The sequence below is a fragment of the Nycticebus coucang genome, chromosome 4, assembly GCF_027406575.1.
Source record: "Nycticebus coucang isolate mNycCou1 chromosome 4, mNycCou1.pri, whole genome shotgun sequence".
NCBI classification, from domain to species: Eukaryota; Metazoa; Chordata; class Mammalia; order Primates; family Lorisidae; genus Nycticebus; species Nycticebus coucang.
This window is the reverse complement of record NC_069783.1, coordinates 67,823,331-67,836,726: the sequence shown is the minus strand read 5'-3', so window position 1 is coordinate 67,836,726 and position 13,396 is coordinate 67,823,331. Positions and strand designations below refer to the sequence as shown.

The 13,396-nt window shown below is 45.2% G+C and overlaps 1 protein-coding gene across 1 annotated transcript in view; it reads right to left on the bottom strand.

The window, feature by feature from the left end:
* ANTXR1 (ANTXR cell adhesion molecule 1) overlaps positions 1–13,396 on the bottom strand; it is a 265,145-nt gene that overhangs the window by 58,843 nt on the left and 192,906 nt on the right. Inside the window, exons 15-17 of the mRNA XM_053588536.1 lie at positions 12,285–12,380; positions 11,617–11,784; positions 1,753–1,833 (exon numbers count right to left, since the gene is read on the bottom strand). Of these exons, the coding sequence (XP_053444511.1) occupies positions 1,753–1,833; positions 11,617–11,784; positions 12,285–12,380 (345 nt within the window). The remainder of the gene's footprint in view (positions 1–1,752; positions 1,834–11,616; positions 11,785–12,284; positions 12,381–13,396) is intronic.

The following is a 13,396-nucleotide window of genomic DNA, read 5'->3' as shown; positions in this document are numbered from 1 at the left end:
ACAGAAAGACGTTAAATTCCATATGCCTTGAGGGCCAAGTCAAGCCAGCATTTATATAACCTGGTTTCACATTTGTACTTGCCTGCTGTACCTGCCATAACTCGGAGCAACAGCTAATTGGGCAGTAGCTCGCACAAGCTGTAAAACTTTACACCAAATCCCCTCAGCCACAAACCACCCATTGTTACCAAGTGCAAAGGGAGAGGTGTTATGGGGCTTGTCTGCCAGGCTCTGCTCTGGTGTTTATTAGTTGTGCCATGTTGAGGGGTGAGCAAAGATGGGGTCTCTCTAACACATACCAATTGCCTTAACCATGCACAGACAGAACAGCCCAGAGTAAATAATCACGAAGACTATTTTCCAGTGATTGAGCATTACTAAGTGTTTAACAGTGGACTACATGTTTTACAAACATAACCTTCCCCAACCTGCTGCACTGTGAAATAGTTATTGTCAACTAATTTATATATATATATATATATATATATATATTTTTTTTTTTTTTTGTAGAGACAGAGTCTCACTGTACCGCCCTTGGGTAGAGTGCCGTGGCGTCACATGGCTCATAGCAACCTCTAACTCTTGGGCTTACGTGATTCTCTTGCCTCAGCCTCCTGAGTAGCTGGGACTACAGGCGCCCACCACAACGCCTGGCTATTTTTTTGTTGCAGTTTGGCCGGGGCTGGGTTTGAACCCGCCACCCTCGGCATATGGGGCCGGCGCCCTACTTACTGAGCCACAGGCGTTTTAAGAGATGGGGTCTTACTATTTTTCCCAGACTGGTCTCAAATTCCTGGGCTCAAGTGATCCTCCTGCCTCAGCCTCTCAAGTAGCTGGGACCACAGGTGCACCTTACCATGCCTGGCTTTCAGCTACTTCATAAAGATGACATGGAGAGAGTTTAGGAGACTTGCCTGGAGTTTTCCAGCCAGGAAGGAAGTAAGGTTGATTTGAAAGGAGTTCTAGATTAGACACCTTTGTTTTGCTTTTTGGTTAAAGTGCCCGATTCCCAAGGAACCAGATGGAAGATATAGGTTGCTGGTAGTTGAGGGAGAATCTGGTTCCAAGTGCTCTATAAACTGGCGGAAGAGAGACTAGCTCTTAGAAGAAGTAACAGCGATGGTGTCATTCATCATCTGAACTGAAGTTGTTTCCAGCATTGTTACTTACTGCTTGGACCAGAAAAAGCTACTTCTCTTGTCCTTCGTTTTCTTATTTATGAAATGAAGGCATGGGCTGGATGGTTTCTGATGGTTTCTGAGGTCTCACTGGCTATAACTCCTCTTGGCTGGTGACACTCTAAGCTGAGCACTGACAGTGCTTAGATAAATCCTCAACCCTCTGTGGTCCTGGACCAGTTGGGCCCAATACTCGCTGGAAGATGGAAGGAGTTTCCTGCGGCCCCAGGTTCCCTCGCCCCATCCTTGAAGCACTGGCCCTCTGTTCCTTACCATCTGCAGTGTGGCTGAGGACCAGCAGGCCACCTGCTCAGGCTACTTTATTCACTGGCTTTGCCCATAAATTGAGAAGCTCAAGTTCTAGGACATTAAATTCAACATAGCTCTATCAAAATCCTTTTCAGAAAAGCAAATCAAAAATTTAAGGTCTTCTAACAACCAGAATTTTGAAAATTAGGATCTGATTTGTAACACCATTAAATAATATGAATGTGTACTTCTGGAGCTATTCTAGCTCTACAAAGACAGAAGGAGAGAAAAAGAATGTGTGTGCATGACCATAATTGAGTCCTACCGTGTCTCCTGGCTGTGGACGCATCACAGACACACGATCATATCCTTTTCTCAGTAGGACCCACAAAGCATCGAGTTTTCCCTGAAATAAAACAAATACATCCAGATTACACATGAAACCAGACCAGTGTTTAGTCACTGTAGGCATGTCGAGGTTTCCATGCTTCTTCAGTCATATGAATAAGACAGCACCCAGAATAGGGCTGTGATGGGATCATGACTGTCTAGCCCCTAAGTTCAGAATTCAGGGTATATAAACGTAGGAGAAGAGACACACAGTAGGAGACTCTGACGCTGGAGAGGGATCTGCTCTGAGACCCGAGTGCAGTCCCACATTTGCAAACATGAACTTTACTCATGCTCTTGGATTTTGTCCTTATCACACTTCTGGGCATATCTTCCCACCACAAGTTAATCTTTTCTACTTTCAAAGTATTTTCTTCCCCCTTGTTGCCTAGAATCCATAAATCTAGGCTCTCAGTAATGACAAATTTGGGAAAACAACTAAACATTAATGCTTACAGGGCAAGACCAAGTAGAGCCCCCTGGGATGCAGCCCCCTGTTGTGTGCTGGGCTCATTCAGCTGCTTGCTCAGGAGCACAGGCTCGACAGGTAAATTATCAAACATAGTGGTGTCATAGATTACCAAAAATCACAGCCCCTTTGGGGTTGTATGTAATCAGCCTAAATTGAGAAGAGTGAATAAGCCAGTGGCAAGGTTTTCAGTTTGTGGTCAAGGGCACCCCTAGAGATGACTTCCTGTAAATATGTTACCTTCCATGGCAAGTGATTTAATTTAGATCCTTTAGTATAGGGTTTGTCAACTGTGGGTTGCCACTCTTTAAACCTTCATGAAACTAATTTTGTATGTTAGGACCAGAATTCCTGAGAAATAAAACAGAATAAAAAAGAAAATATTCATTGCACATCGTGAAGGTAAGTACTGTTTTGTGAAAAATCTGTTCCAGTTAAATGTGTATGGGTGGGTATATGACTGTGTGTGTGCATGCAGTGTCTGACAATTAAGTTTCCCTCTTTCCACCATGTGCCTACATGGTCAGCCCTGAACAAACAGCTCAGTAAAATTTCATGTCGGTGTCTCACAGTGGTGTTGTGTTGATATGTGGCAGTGTCTTGCTGAGTGGCATTTGTTATTGTTGGTGCATGTTTTCATGTGCCACCATGAGAATGTTGGAGAGTGAATGAGAGCAACAAACAAACATTAAATTTCTTGTTAAACTGACTAGAGTGCAAGTGAAATCACGTACGTGTTAGTCCAAGTTTACGAGGATAATGGCATGAAGAAAACGGCAGTGTACCAATGGATTAAGCATTTTTTTTTTTTTTTTTTAAGGGGAGAGAAAGTGGCACCGGTAAAGAAAGATCCGAGTGGCTAGTAACAAGCAGAACTGACAAAAACACTGCAAAAATTCATCAAAATCATTGGTTGACTGTGAGAAGCATAGCAGACCAAGTAAACATTGAGAAAAAACTAGGAAAATCTTAACTGAAAATCTTGGCATGAGAAATGTGTGTGCAAAAATGGGTCTTGAAGAAGCTCACAGATGAAGAAAAGCAAATGTGAGTTGAAGTTTGCTAAGACCTTTTGGAAAAGTAAGGTAATGTTTTGGGCTCTGTTATTACTGGTAATGAAATGTGGGTGTGCAATACAACCCTGAAACAATGTGCAAAATAGAACTCAGACAATTCTGCATGATCAAAATGTTCCATCAGTCCAAAGTAGGAGTTAAATGATGCTGCTAACCTTTTGATATCAGAAGGATTGTTCATTATGAATTGGTACCAATTGGATAAACTTTTAACCAAGTTTACTGTTTGGAAGTGCTGACAAGGCTGCATGAAAAAGTTAGATGAAAACGGCCTGAACTTCTCTCCAATAACTCATGGCTCTTGCATCATGACAATGCACCAGCTCATACATCACTGTCTGTGAGGGAGTTTTTAGCCAGTACACAAATAACTGTATTGGAACACCCTCCCTCCTCACCTGATCTGGCCCCCCATGACATTTTTCTTTACCCTAAGATAAAGGAAATATTGAAGAAAGACATTTTGATGACATTCAGGCCATCAAGGGTAATATGACAGTTTAGAAAAAGAGTTCCAAAATTTCTTTGGAGTGCGGACTACATGCTGGTGTCAGTGCATATCTTTCCAAGGGGAATACTTCAAAGGTGACCGCAGTGACATTCAGCAATGAGTTAGTTACGTAATACTTTTTCTAGGATCAGTTCATGAACTTAATTGTCAGACTGAATATGTGCATATAAGTATACCGGGCCAAAATGTAACATGCATTTCTTAGGAATGTTGCAAAATGTCTTCGAATGACAGTGCTGGAAAGGCTGGTGAAGTCCAGAGAGTTCAAGTTCTGGGACACAAACCATTTATAACGGCAGTGTTAATTTAGGAATCATCTTGAAAACGTCATATTCTTTATTTTCTGGTGGGTTATATCATATAAAAAACTGTGTTCTTGAATCTTTATCAACTGTTGTTTGAGTTCTTGCAGGTTAAACTTTGTGTTGCCAAGCGTAGTGTTTCTCATCTCTTTTGGCAAGGAATGTACAAAGCCTTTAAAAATATTTTGAAACGACTTTAGAATGCTGGCTAGAACTGCTGGTGTGTGCAGTGTGGTTTTTTGCATTAAACCGTTTCAATCATCAGCTAAATGTTTTCCTTTAAGGTTCTTTGGGATAAGCATTTATATTTCAGGATATAACCAGGTGGATTTCCTGGATGAATGCCTCTTTTTCTTTCTCTTCCCCTGCCCCCCCCCCCTTTTTGGATGGGGAGCACCCCTAGTATTTGGCTTTATAAATCAGCCCACCCACGGCACGCTGTGTGCTAATAACTCAACTCCTTGACAAATGAGGAGCAATGAGATGGGGCTAAAAGAAGAAAATTTGGCTGTCGAAGGGTGTTAATTAATTCAGCAGAAATTTAAAGCTCCATGAATAGCAGAAGAGCAGAAACCACTTAGATGTATAATGTCAGGAGAATGGGTAAGAACACAGCGTAGTGTTCACACACAAAGTGACTGGGGCCAGCGCGCTGCATTCTGGGTCTCTTCACTAGCTTTGCAGGTTGGGCAAATTATATCATCTCTAATCCTTACCTTTATCAATTTTTTTTTTTTTTTTTTTTGTAGAGACAGAGTCTCACTGTACCGCCCTCGGTAGGGTGCCGTGGCGTCACACGGCTCACAGCAACCTCTAACTCTTGGGCTTACGCGATTCTCTTGCCTCAGCCTCCCGAGCAGCTGGGACTACAGGCACCCACCACAACGCCCGGCTATTTTTTTGTTGCAGTTTGGCCGGGGCTGGGTTTGAACCCGCCACCCTCGGCATATGGGGCCAGCGCCCTACTCACTGAGCCACAGGCACCGCCCACCTTTATCAATTTTTAAAAAATTTTTTATTAAATTTTTTTTTTTACTTTTATCATCTTTAAAATGGAGATAATTACACCATCTACTCTACAGACTTGTTATAGGGTCTGATTAAATATTACAGTTACAGCTCTCTTGCTGCCTTTCCTGTCTCCCACTGCCCCGGCATCTCCACAGCCCCTGCCTTGGCCCAGACGCTCAATCTCTGTAGCTCCATCTATGAAGAGTTTCTCGATTGGCCTTTCACCTGCCTCCAGGCTCTCTGTTCTCTCTCCATTTATTCATTAAGAACGAAGTTCATTGCTAACCCAGATGGACACACTGCAGTCGTAAAATGAACCATGAAACATCTTTAACCACTACCACTGTGAATCTGGGCAAGTGACAATGTCTCTGTACCTTAGTTTTCCCATTTGTAAAATGGGAGCAGCAGTAGATTCTACTTTTGAGGGCTGTTCTGAGAAATAAAGGTGTTAGTGCACAGAGAGCATTTGGAATTGTGCCTCACTGTGGCACCTGCTTCATCCAGGTGAGCTCCTGTCCCTGGGCTCTTCTGAGCAAGGTGAGACCAGCCGGTCCCAGGGTGGCAGAATGTTGAGGAGCACTCTGAGTTCTACTGTCCCACAAATGAACCCGAAGTCCCCGTCCGTAGCACAGAGAATCATCCGGGCATTCTACACAACCTGTGCTTCTTTCTACTGCTCCCTCAAGTGGCTTTTCTTATAAGAGTTGATGTAAACTTTTGGAAAAAGTTACAACTAAGATGAGGAGAAAAAACAACTCTCAAAAGTAAAAGAGAAATGTAAAACAAAGGCTCTAGAGCCTTGATTTTCTCAATGTGGGCAGCAGCCTGTCATTTAACTATTAACTGTCATGTTGAGTTGTAGTCAACTTATGCTAGTTTTGAGCCCGGAGCCTTGTAAAGCATATATAACTCACATGTCTCTTGACCTATCTTGACCTAATAAACACCATGGCCCCCCAATTTTTTTTTTCTTTTTTCTAGTGTGGCAGGGAATGTATTAAAGACAACAGGCTACCTCCCCAAAGACAACAGGCTACCTCCCCCTGGGGCCAGAAGTGTCTCAGGGGCATTCTTCCAACCATCCCTGGCTTTCCCTAAAGTCTGGGAAGAGCCTTCTAGGTTGTCTCCCCTTAATTCTCTCAGGTTTGGGTGTCCTTCATGCACAAGCCTCTCCGCAGGATGGGTTTAAGACACTCAGAGCCTTCCACCACAGTGTATTAGCTGACATTTAAAAATAGCTTCCTCCCATATGAAGTTCACACATTTTGACCATAAAATGAGAAGTTTACTAACTCCAGGCTCCCCAACTATATCTTAGCCTCAGACAATAACTCCCAATCCACAAAGGCGGATGAAGTGGAAGTTCCACATAAACTCCAACTTTTCTTTCTTTCTAAACAAAGAGGTTGTGCGGGAAAGATCCTGCCGTCAGCATTCGAGTGCCCTGGGGCATGGGTGTCTGTGTTTCCTCTCTCTCTTTTTTTTTTCTTGCCAGGCAACAGCTGTGTCTTCTCTTCTGGTTTGTCTGCCGTCGCTAGTTGGAAGTTAGTCAGAGATGGAGAACTGTGAGAGTGGTTTGACCGACACGGCCACTGTAGATAGAGACCTGACTTTTTACACTCTGAACTACACGGTGAATAGTGTATTGTGACTTAGGCTTCTCTTCGAATGAAGTACATTAATGGATAAAGTTGCAGCTGTTTCTTAAACATGCACACCCACGGGGGTTATTTTTGTTTTGCCCTTTTTATTTTTAAAGAAAAGTTTGGAACCTTTCTACAAAGTAGCCAGAGAAGGATAAAATCTGTTCAACATCAACAGCACATGTGACAGTGCTTAATGCTCCAGCCTGTCCTGGCTACACACGGCCTCATCCAGTATGGTTTCAGGGCTGCATCCTGTGTAGGTTAAGGTGATAAGGCCAAGAACAGGCAAGCCTGACCGGAAAGGAACAGAAGACCTCCCTACTCCTAAGCCTTGCAAATAGCACAGTCCAACCCGCCCCGTTAGCCTGGCTCTCTTGCAGAAAGCAGAGGTCTGCATGGCAAGAGGATTCTGGCTTTTGTTCTTCAGCTGTCATTTCTGCCATTTCTAGTCAAGGGGAGGAGTTACTGGAGAGGGAGAAAAACTGTTTCTCTGAAGGCTGCAGGCCTCCAGCAAACCTGAAAACAGCTCTGGTTTTAATCTGTCTGGTGGCCATATATCTGGGCATGACTTAACTTGTCTGAAATGGTCAGTCCCAATTTAATGAGAAGTCTGGGGTGCTGTAAACCCAGGGGGTGAAAACCAAGCAGAGGAAAATGCAGGCTGAATATTAGGGAAAATTTCCTGATCATGAGCCAGGAATGAGGAAGGGGGGAGATGTGGTTGATGTGGTTAGTGCCTTAAATTACACAGGGGAAAGTGGGTGAAGAGCCCACTCTTTGCTCTGTGAGTTCCCACAGGTTTGCTTGGCAAATGTGCTCACCTGCTTCTCAACTCCATGTCATGAAATGCATGAAAAAAGTGAGTTCAACGCAATACCAATATGTCTATGGTTTTGGCCACATTCACTGGGGAGGTGGGAGACTCCTCAGTACCTGGTGAAAGTTTGTGCTCAGCAGAGGTGTTGTTCCTGCTGATAGTGGGGAAAGGAGGTGGGTAGAGAGGACAGGTGGTTCTCCCTGAGCTGCCTGCCCCCATCCACTCTGCATTTCCTTGCCTACCACCATGCCTTGGAAGCTGCCTCTGCATCAGCTGGCCTCCCTTGGCAGCACCAGAGGAGATGAGAGTCAGGGCATTTGTTCTTCCCCTCTCCCTCCCTCTGGTCTTGGCTGCATCCTTGCACACATTTTCTGTAAAGGGCCAGAGAGTAAAGATTTTAGGCTTTGCAGGTCAAGAGGAAAAATTGAGGATGGTATACAGGTACTTACATAACCACTAAAAATTGTAAAAACTGTTCTTTGCTTGTGGGTCATATAAAAACAGGTGGTGGGGTGGGTTTAGAGTGCCGATTCCTACTCTGTGGCCACAGTTCCCGCGGGTGGTCCCTTTGCCAGGGCTATAGCTCTCTCTGGGCTCCAGTAACACCACTCACCCCACCCCCCACCCTGCAAGCCTCGGAGGGTAAGAACTCTCCCTGCTGCTAGTCTCCGGGCATCTCACCATCTTTCTACGTTCCCTTAACCCTGCCCACCACTTTTTCGAGGGCACCTTTCGTTTCTCACCAGGACCCTGACAAATGCAGGGAGAGGGTTCAGGAAAGGGGAGCAGAGTTCATAGCCATATGTAAGGCTAAATGTTTTGCCCAAGGCCTAGCAAATTTTGCAGGCATAGTGGCTAGAACGTGACCTGCCACAGAGCATGTATTGGGTTTAATGGTGGGAATGCTGATGTTCTGGTACCAAGTCTGCCTAAATTCTGGACAGAGTATACACTACTTCTGGGTTCCTTTCTGTGTCTTCTATTCTCCTTGTCCCCATCTTTCCCTCTGCCAGATACCCTGAGGATTACCTCTTTTCCTCTCCTCTCCTCAAAGAGGTGGCAAGAAGAAGGTCTCTTCCTGGACAGAGTGTACCAACACGATCTGTGTGGCCTGCTGGGCATGACACTCTGGGAGTGGTTTCATAATTACATCTTATGCCTCAGCTCTTTACTAAGAGATGGTGGAGTCCTTCCTCTGTGCCAGGTATAGTGCTATCTATTGGGGATTCAAAGCACAATGGGGGTCAAATCTGGCAGAGAGTAGACGCATAAATATGAGTAATCACATCGCCTCCTCCCTAGCAGAAGAAGCTGAGGAAGCACTGGCATTAGCTGGTCCACCAGGTCACAGAGGCATTCGTGCTTCTTGTGTGCTAACAAGGGAGCCCTGCTCAGAAACTCAGCAAGTCCTCCTGGGATGCAGATCTTCTCCGTCTGGCCTGCAGGGTGACTGCATGACATTCAGAGTCCCAGTCACTTACCCTGTTTCCCCGAAAATAAGACAGTGTCTTATTTTAAGATGTGCTCCCAAAGATGCGCTAGGTCTTATTTTCAGGGGATGTCTTATCTTTCCTGTAAGTAGGTCTTATTTTCTGAGGGTGTCTTATTTTCGGGGAAACAGGGTATTTATCCAGCAGTTGTGTTTGTAGTAAAAATGGACCAAGTGTGAAACCTGGTGTAGGTCTCCTTGCAGAGACTTCTGACAAATCACTGAGGCAAGATCATGGCCTCTTTGCCGATTTTAGTAATCCAGGCAACCGCAGTTTCTGTCCTCTGGAAACCTCCTATGGGATGCTGGCTGGAATCTTTGGTGACAACTTCTTGTTAAAGGCCCCACCTCCAGAGTTTTCTGATTTAGTAGATGTTGGTTGGGCCCCAGGAAGGTGCATTTCTAGTAAGTTCTTGGGTGATGCTATACTGCAGGCCCAGGGACCAGAACCACTGGTTTCACACAAAGACTGAGGGGGGAGCTCAAGAGCCCCACTGTGCAGGTGGTGGCAACTGGGGCAGCACAGAAGTATTGCTTGGGTAGTTGGGATGTGAAAATTTGGAGGCCTCGTGGATAAAAGGAACTTCATTTAATGAGAAAAAGTGGGCAAATTGTGAGAGCCAGTGTGCTTTAGGAGGTCTTTTATGAGATTCTGAGTCAACAGGCTTTGGAATTTGTATTTTTAAAGTGCTCCCAGGTGATTTTGATTCTCAGAATCAGGTCTGGGAATCTCTGTATATTCAGTATCCAACAGTGCCCGGCACATAGTAGGTACACCACAATTACTCACTGAATTGAGACTAATTGCAAGTTGAGTGTTCGGAATGTTTTTAGATTTCCAAGTGCCTGTGTCCATATTCTTATTTATTGCATGAAACTCATCTTAAATACCAGTTGACAGAAAAATAGCATGCTCTCAAGCAGAACTTGAATTCTTCAAGCAGAATTAATGTTTTCTCAATGCCCAAGATTACAGAAATAGAAACCTGGCTATACGCAAAGATGTTGTGTTAGTCACAAGGTACAGATTCCTAAAGGCGATGTAATAGAAAATCTCCTTTCTTCTCCATCTCAGAGATTCTACTTGGCTCCCTTCTGTCTGCACATGCCCGCACGCCACTGCATGTTCCCCATTAGAAAATAATTAGAAGCAAACAGCTGTTAGTCAAGCAAGCTGGGTTTTGCTTACATCATCTCAGAGTTCAATCCATTGCCCCAGGGGGATTATCTTAAAAAAAAAAAAAAAAACCTCACTGCTTTATGGCAACCCAAGATGGGAATGCATTGCAATCCGTGGGAGCCACAGCTAGCTTGGCTGAGAAAGGACCACAACCAGTAAAGGGTCGCTACACTATTTGAAACAGTATTGCTTTTTATTTTGTAGAAGAACTGCTTCAAAATTAGCACATAACTCAGTAAATGATGAAAATTATCTTTGTTGCCATTGGAAGAGGGACAAGGCTGTGCATGTATATGTGTGTGTGTGTGTGTGTGTGTGTGTGTGTGTGTGTGTGTGTGTGTGTGTCTACCAGGTGGTGATGGGTGCTGGCTCTTATACTGAGCCTTTCACTTGAGGTCTTAAGTCATGTGGTGCCTTGGGTTCCAGACCTTGGCAGAGCAAGAACTGGGCCTGTCTCAGAGTTCTGTGTGAGATGAGGGAATGGGGACAGATGATGTCTAGAGTCTTTCCAGCTATGATTTTCTAGTGGTTTCTGACCATTGGCAGAGTGCAAATGTGTATGGGGGAGACTAAAGAGGTATTGACTAAATGACATGAATTAAAGTCATTTGCAGACAAAGGGAATAGAAAAGAGGCCTTCAGGAAGCTTCAACTGCCCCCTTGGCTCATACTCCCCAATAAGTCAAAGAGGATATTAAACTCTGGAGCTGTAGAGAGAAGAGGGACGGTGAAAAAAAATGGAGATCTGCTCACAGCTAGGAAGAGTGAGTCCTAGGTCCGTGGCCAGAGTGACTTACCAGTATGCCCTGACACATGGGTGGGAGGCTTGATTGAAGCGGAATGGGCTCATGTTACAGCAAAGGGGGTGGAGACGAGCACCAGGAGAATGCTGCCATTTTTGGCAGATAGCGGATTCTACTCAATGAAACTGAAGGTTATGGAAATTTACAGTGACCCTCTGGGGTTAAAACCCAAGTCACTCGACTCATAGCATAGGCCTATTCCACTACTTCGCCATGGTGATTTTTGAAAAGTTTTCAACTTTGATAACATAGAAATTGAGACAGTAATCACACGTCCTTTCAAGTCCATATTTGTTCCCCTGCAATAAGTTGGATTTTTTTCCTCAATCACAGAAGCCACTCAGACTGCACCCTTTCCCTCTTACTCTTCTGGCGTGAGAAGGATGAGATAAGCTGGATTTTGTCTGAGATTTTATCATGTCCAAAGACTCTGATTCTTACTATGTAAGTGCTTCATCAGGACTGACGATGGGTTTTGGCAGGGAGACTCACCTTGATTGGAGAGTACCACTTCGGCGGGGAAGAGGGCCGCCGCATGTTGTTGTTGAGGTTGCGAGGCTCGGGGAATTCATACTCTTGCTCTGGCATCTTGACTCTCGCGTTCTTTGCCTTTTCCAGTTTAGCACCTTCTTCTGTGGAGCCCTTTTCTCCCCAACGGACCTAAAAATAATGAGATACAATAAAACAAGATGACAAAATAAAATATGGGAATGACAACCACATGTGTGATGTGCAGGGCAAGTGCTACCTAAGCCTCAGTTCTTCTGAGTTTTGAGGGCCAGGGAGGAAGGGAAGTATAGAAACAGAGAAAGGGGGAGAGCTGAAGGAATGGGGAGAGGGAGTCGTGTGGACGGATATGTAGGGGGATGAATTGTCCGGGCAGCAGGGATGGCACCTGCAAAGGCCTTCAGGCCCAGGTAAGAACTTTGGATTTTCTTTGGTCAGAAAAGAAACCCTGGAGAGGTTTGAGCAGATGAATGACCTGCCCTGATTCCTGGTGGGCAAAGTATGGGCACAGTGAAAAGGCTGTAGCTCTCATCTTTCTGTCTTAACAGTCTTCATCCCCACCAGACCCTGAGCATGAGTTTTCACAGAGTGGTTTGTGTTTCTGTCACGGAGTAGTCGATACACAGATAGTGTACATGACACCGTTCTCTTACCTCCATCCTCTTAATGCCTCCAACGCCTCTCCCACCATAGTACGAGGCATCTACCGTAGGCCACTTTTTCTTAGGCAGACCATCATCATCTTCTTCCTGCAGAGAGATTGGGACATGTGAAGGAAGCAAAGCACCCTGGCTATGTGGATACATCCATTACAGGAAAGTGCACAGGAGTGGAACGTAGAGTCAGACTGCCTGGCTCAAATCCCAGTGCTACTGTGTCTAAAACCTTGGGCAATCATCTAACCTACCTACCTTTTCTGTAAGGCGGGAACGACGCAGTACTACCCAGTAAGTCTGTGGCACAGACTCGGGACCTGTCACCTGAAGCTTTACTCCTCTATAGGGGACCTCATTGAATCCTATCTACATGCTGGTGACTTGCGAATTTACAGGTTTAGCCCTCACTCTTTTGAACCCTAACTGCTGACTTGACATTCACATCTTCTCTTAAGGGCTAATGATATCACAGCAAAGAGACATTCTGACCTCCTCACTCAAACCTGCTTCTCTCGTTGTCTCCCAGGTGCCTGGGGGTCACTCCAGAATCCTCTTTCCCCCACAGCACTTCAACCCTCACTTATCTCAATTTGCCAGCCAGTTCTGTTGTCCCTACTTCTAAAAGATGCCAAATCTGTTGACCTCTCCACCTCCATCTCTACCTGTACCACCCTGGGCCCTAGCCCCCAGGTGCTTTTTCCTGGATACCACGCACTGTAGCTTCCTAACTGGCCTCTTGCTGTCTGAACTCGCTACAATCCTTTCTGCACAAAGCAGCAGAGTAAATCCAAACCCCAGCTCCACCCTGCATGCCCTGGCCTTAGCTCGCCTCTCTGGCCCTCCTCCTTACCACTCTCCCCTCCGCCCTGCACATTAGCCCGCCTACCCTCTCTCTGGGCTCAGACATTCTGAGCACATTCCTGCCTCGGGGCCTCGCACACACTGTCCTCTCGTCCAGGAATCCCCTCAGCTCTCTCCACCCTGTCATCTCATGGCTGGATCTTACTTATCTCTTCTCAGACAGGCCTTCCCTGGACACTCAGCAATCTTTTTTATTTCGTTATGGGCCTTGTCCTGGCTCGAATTTACTTATGGTCTGTTTCTCCTCT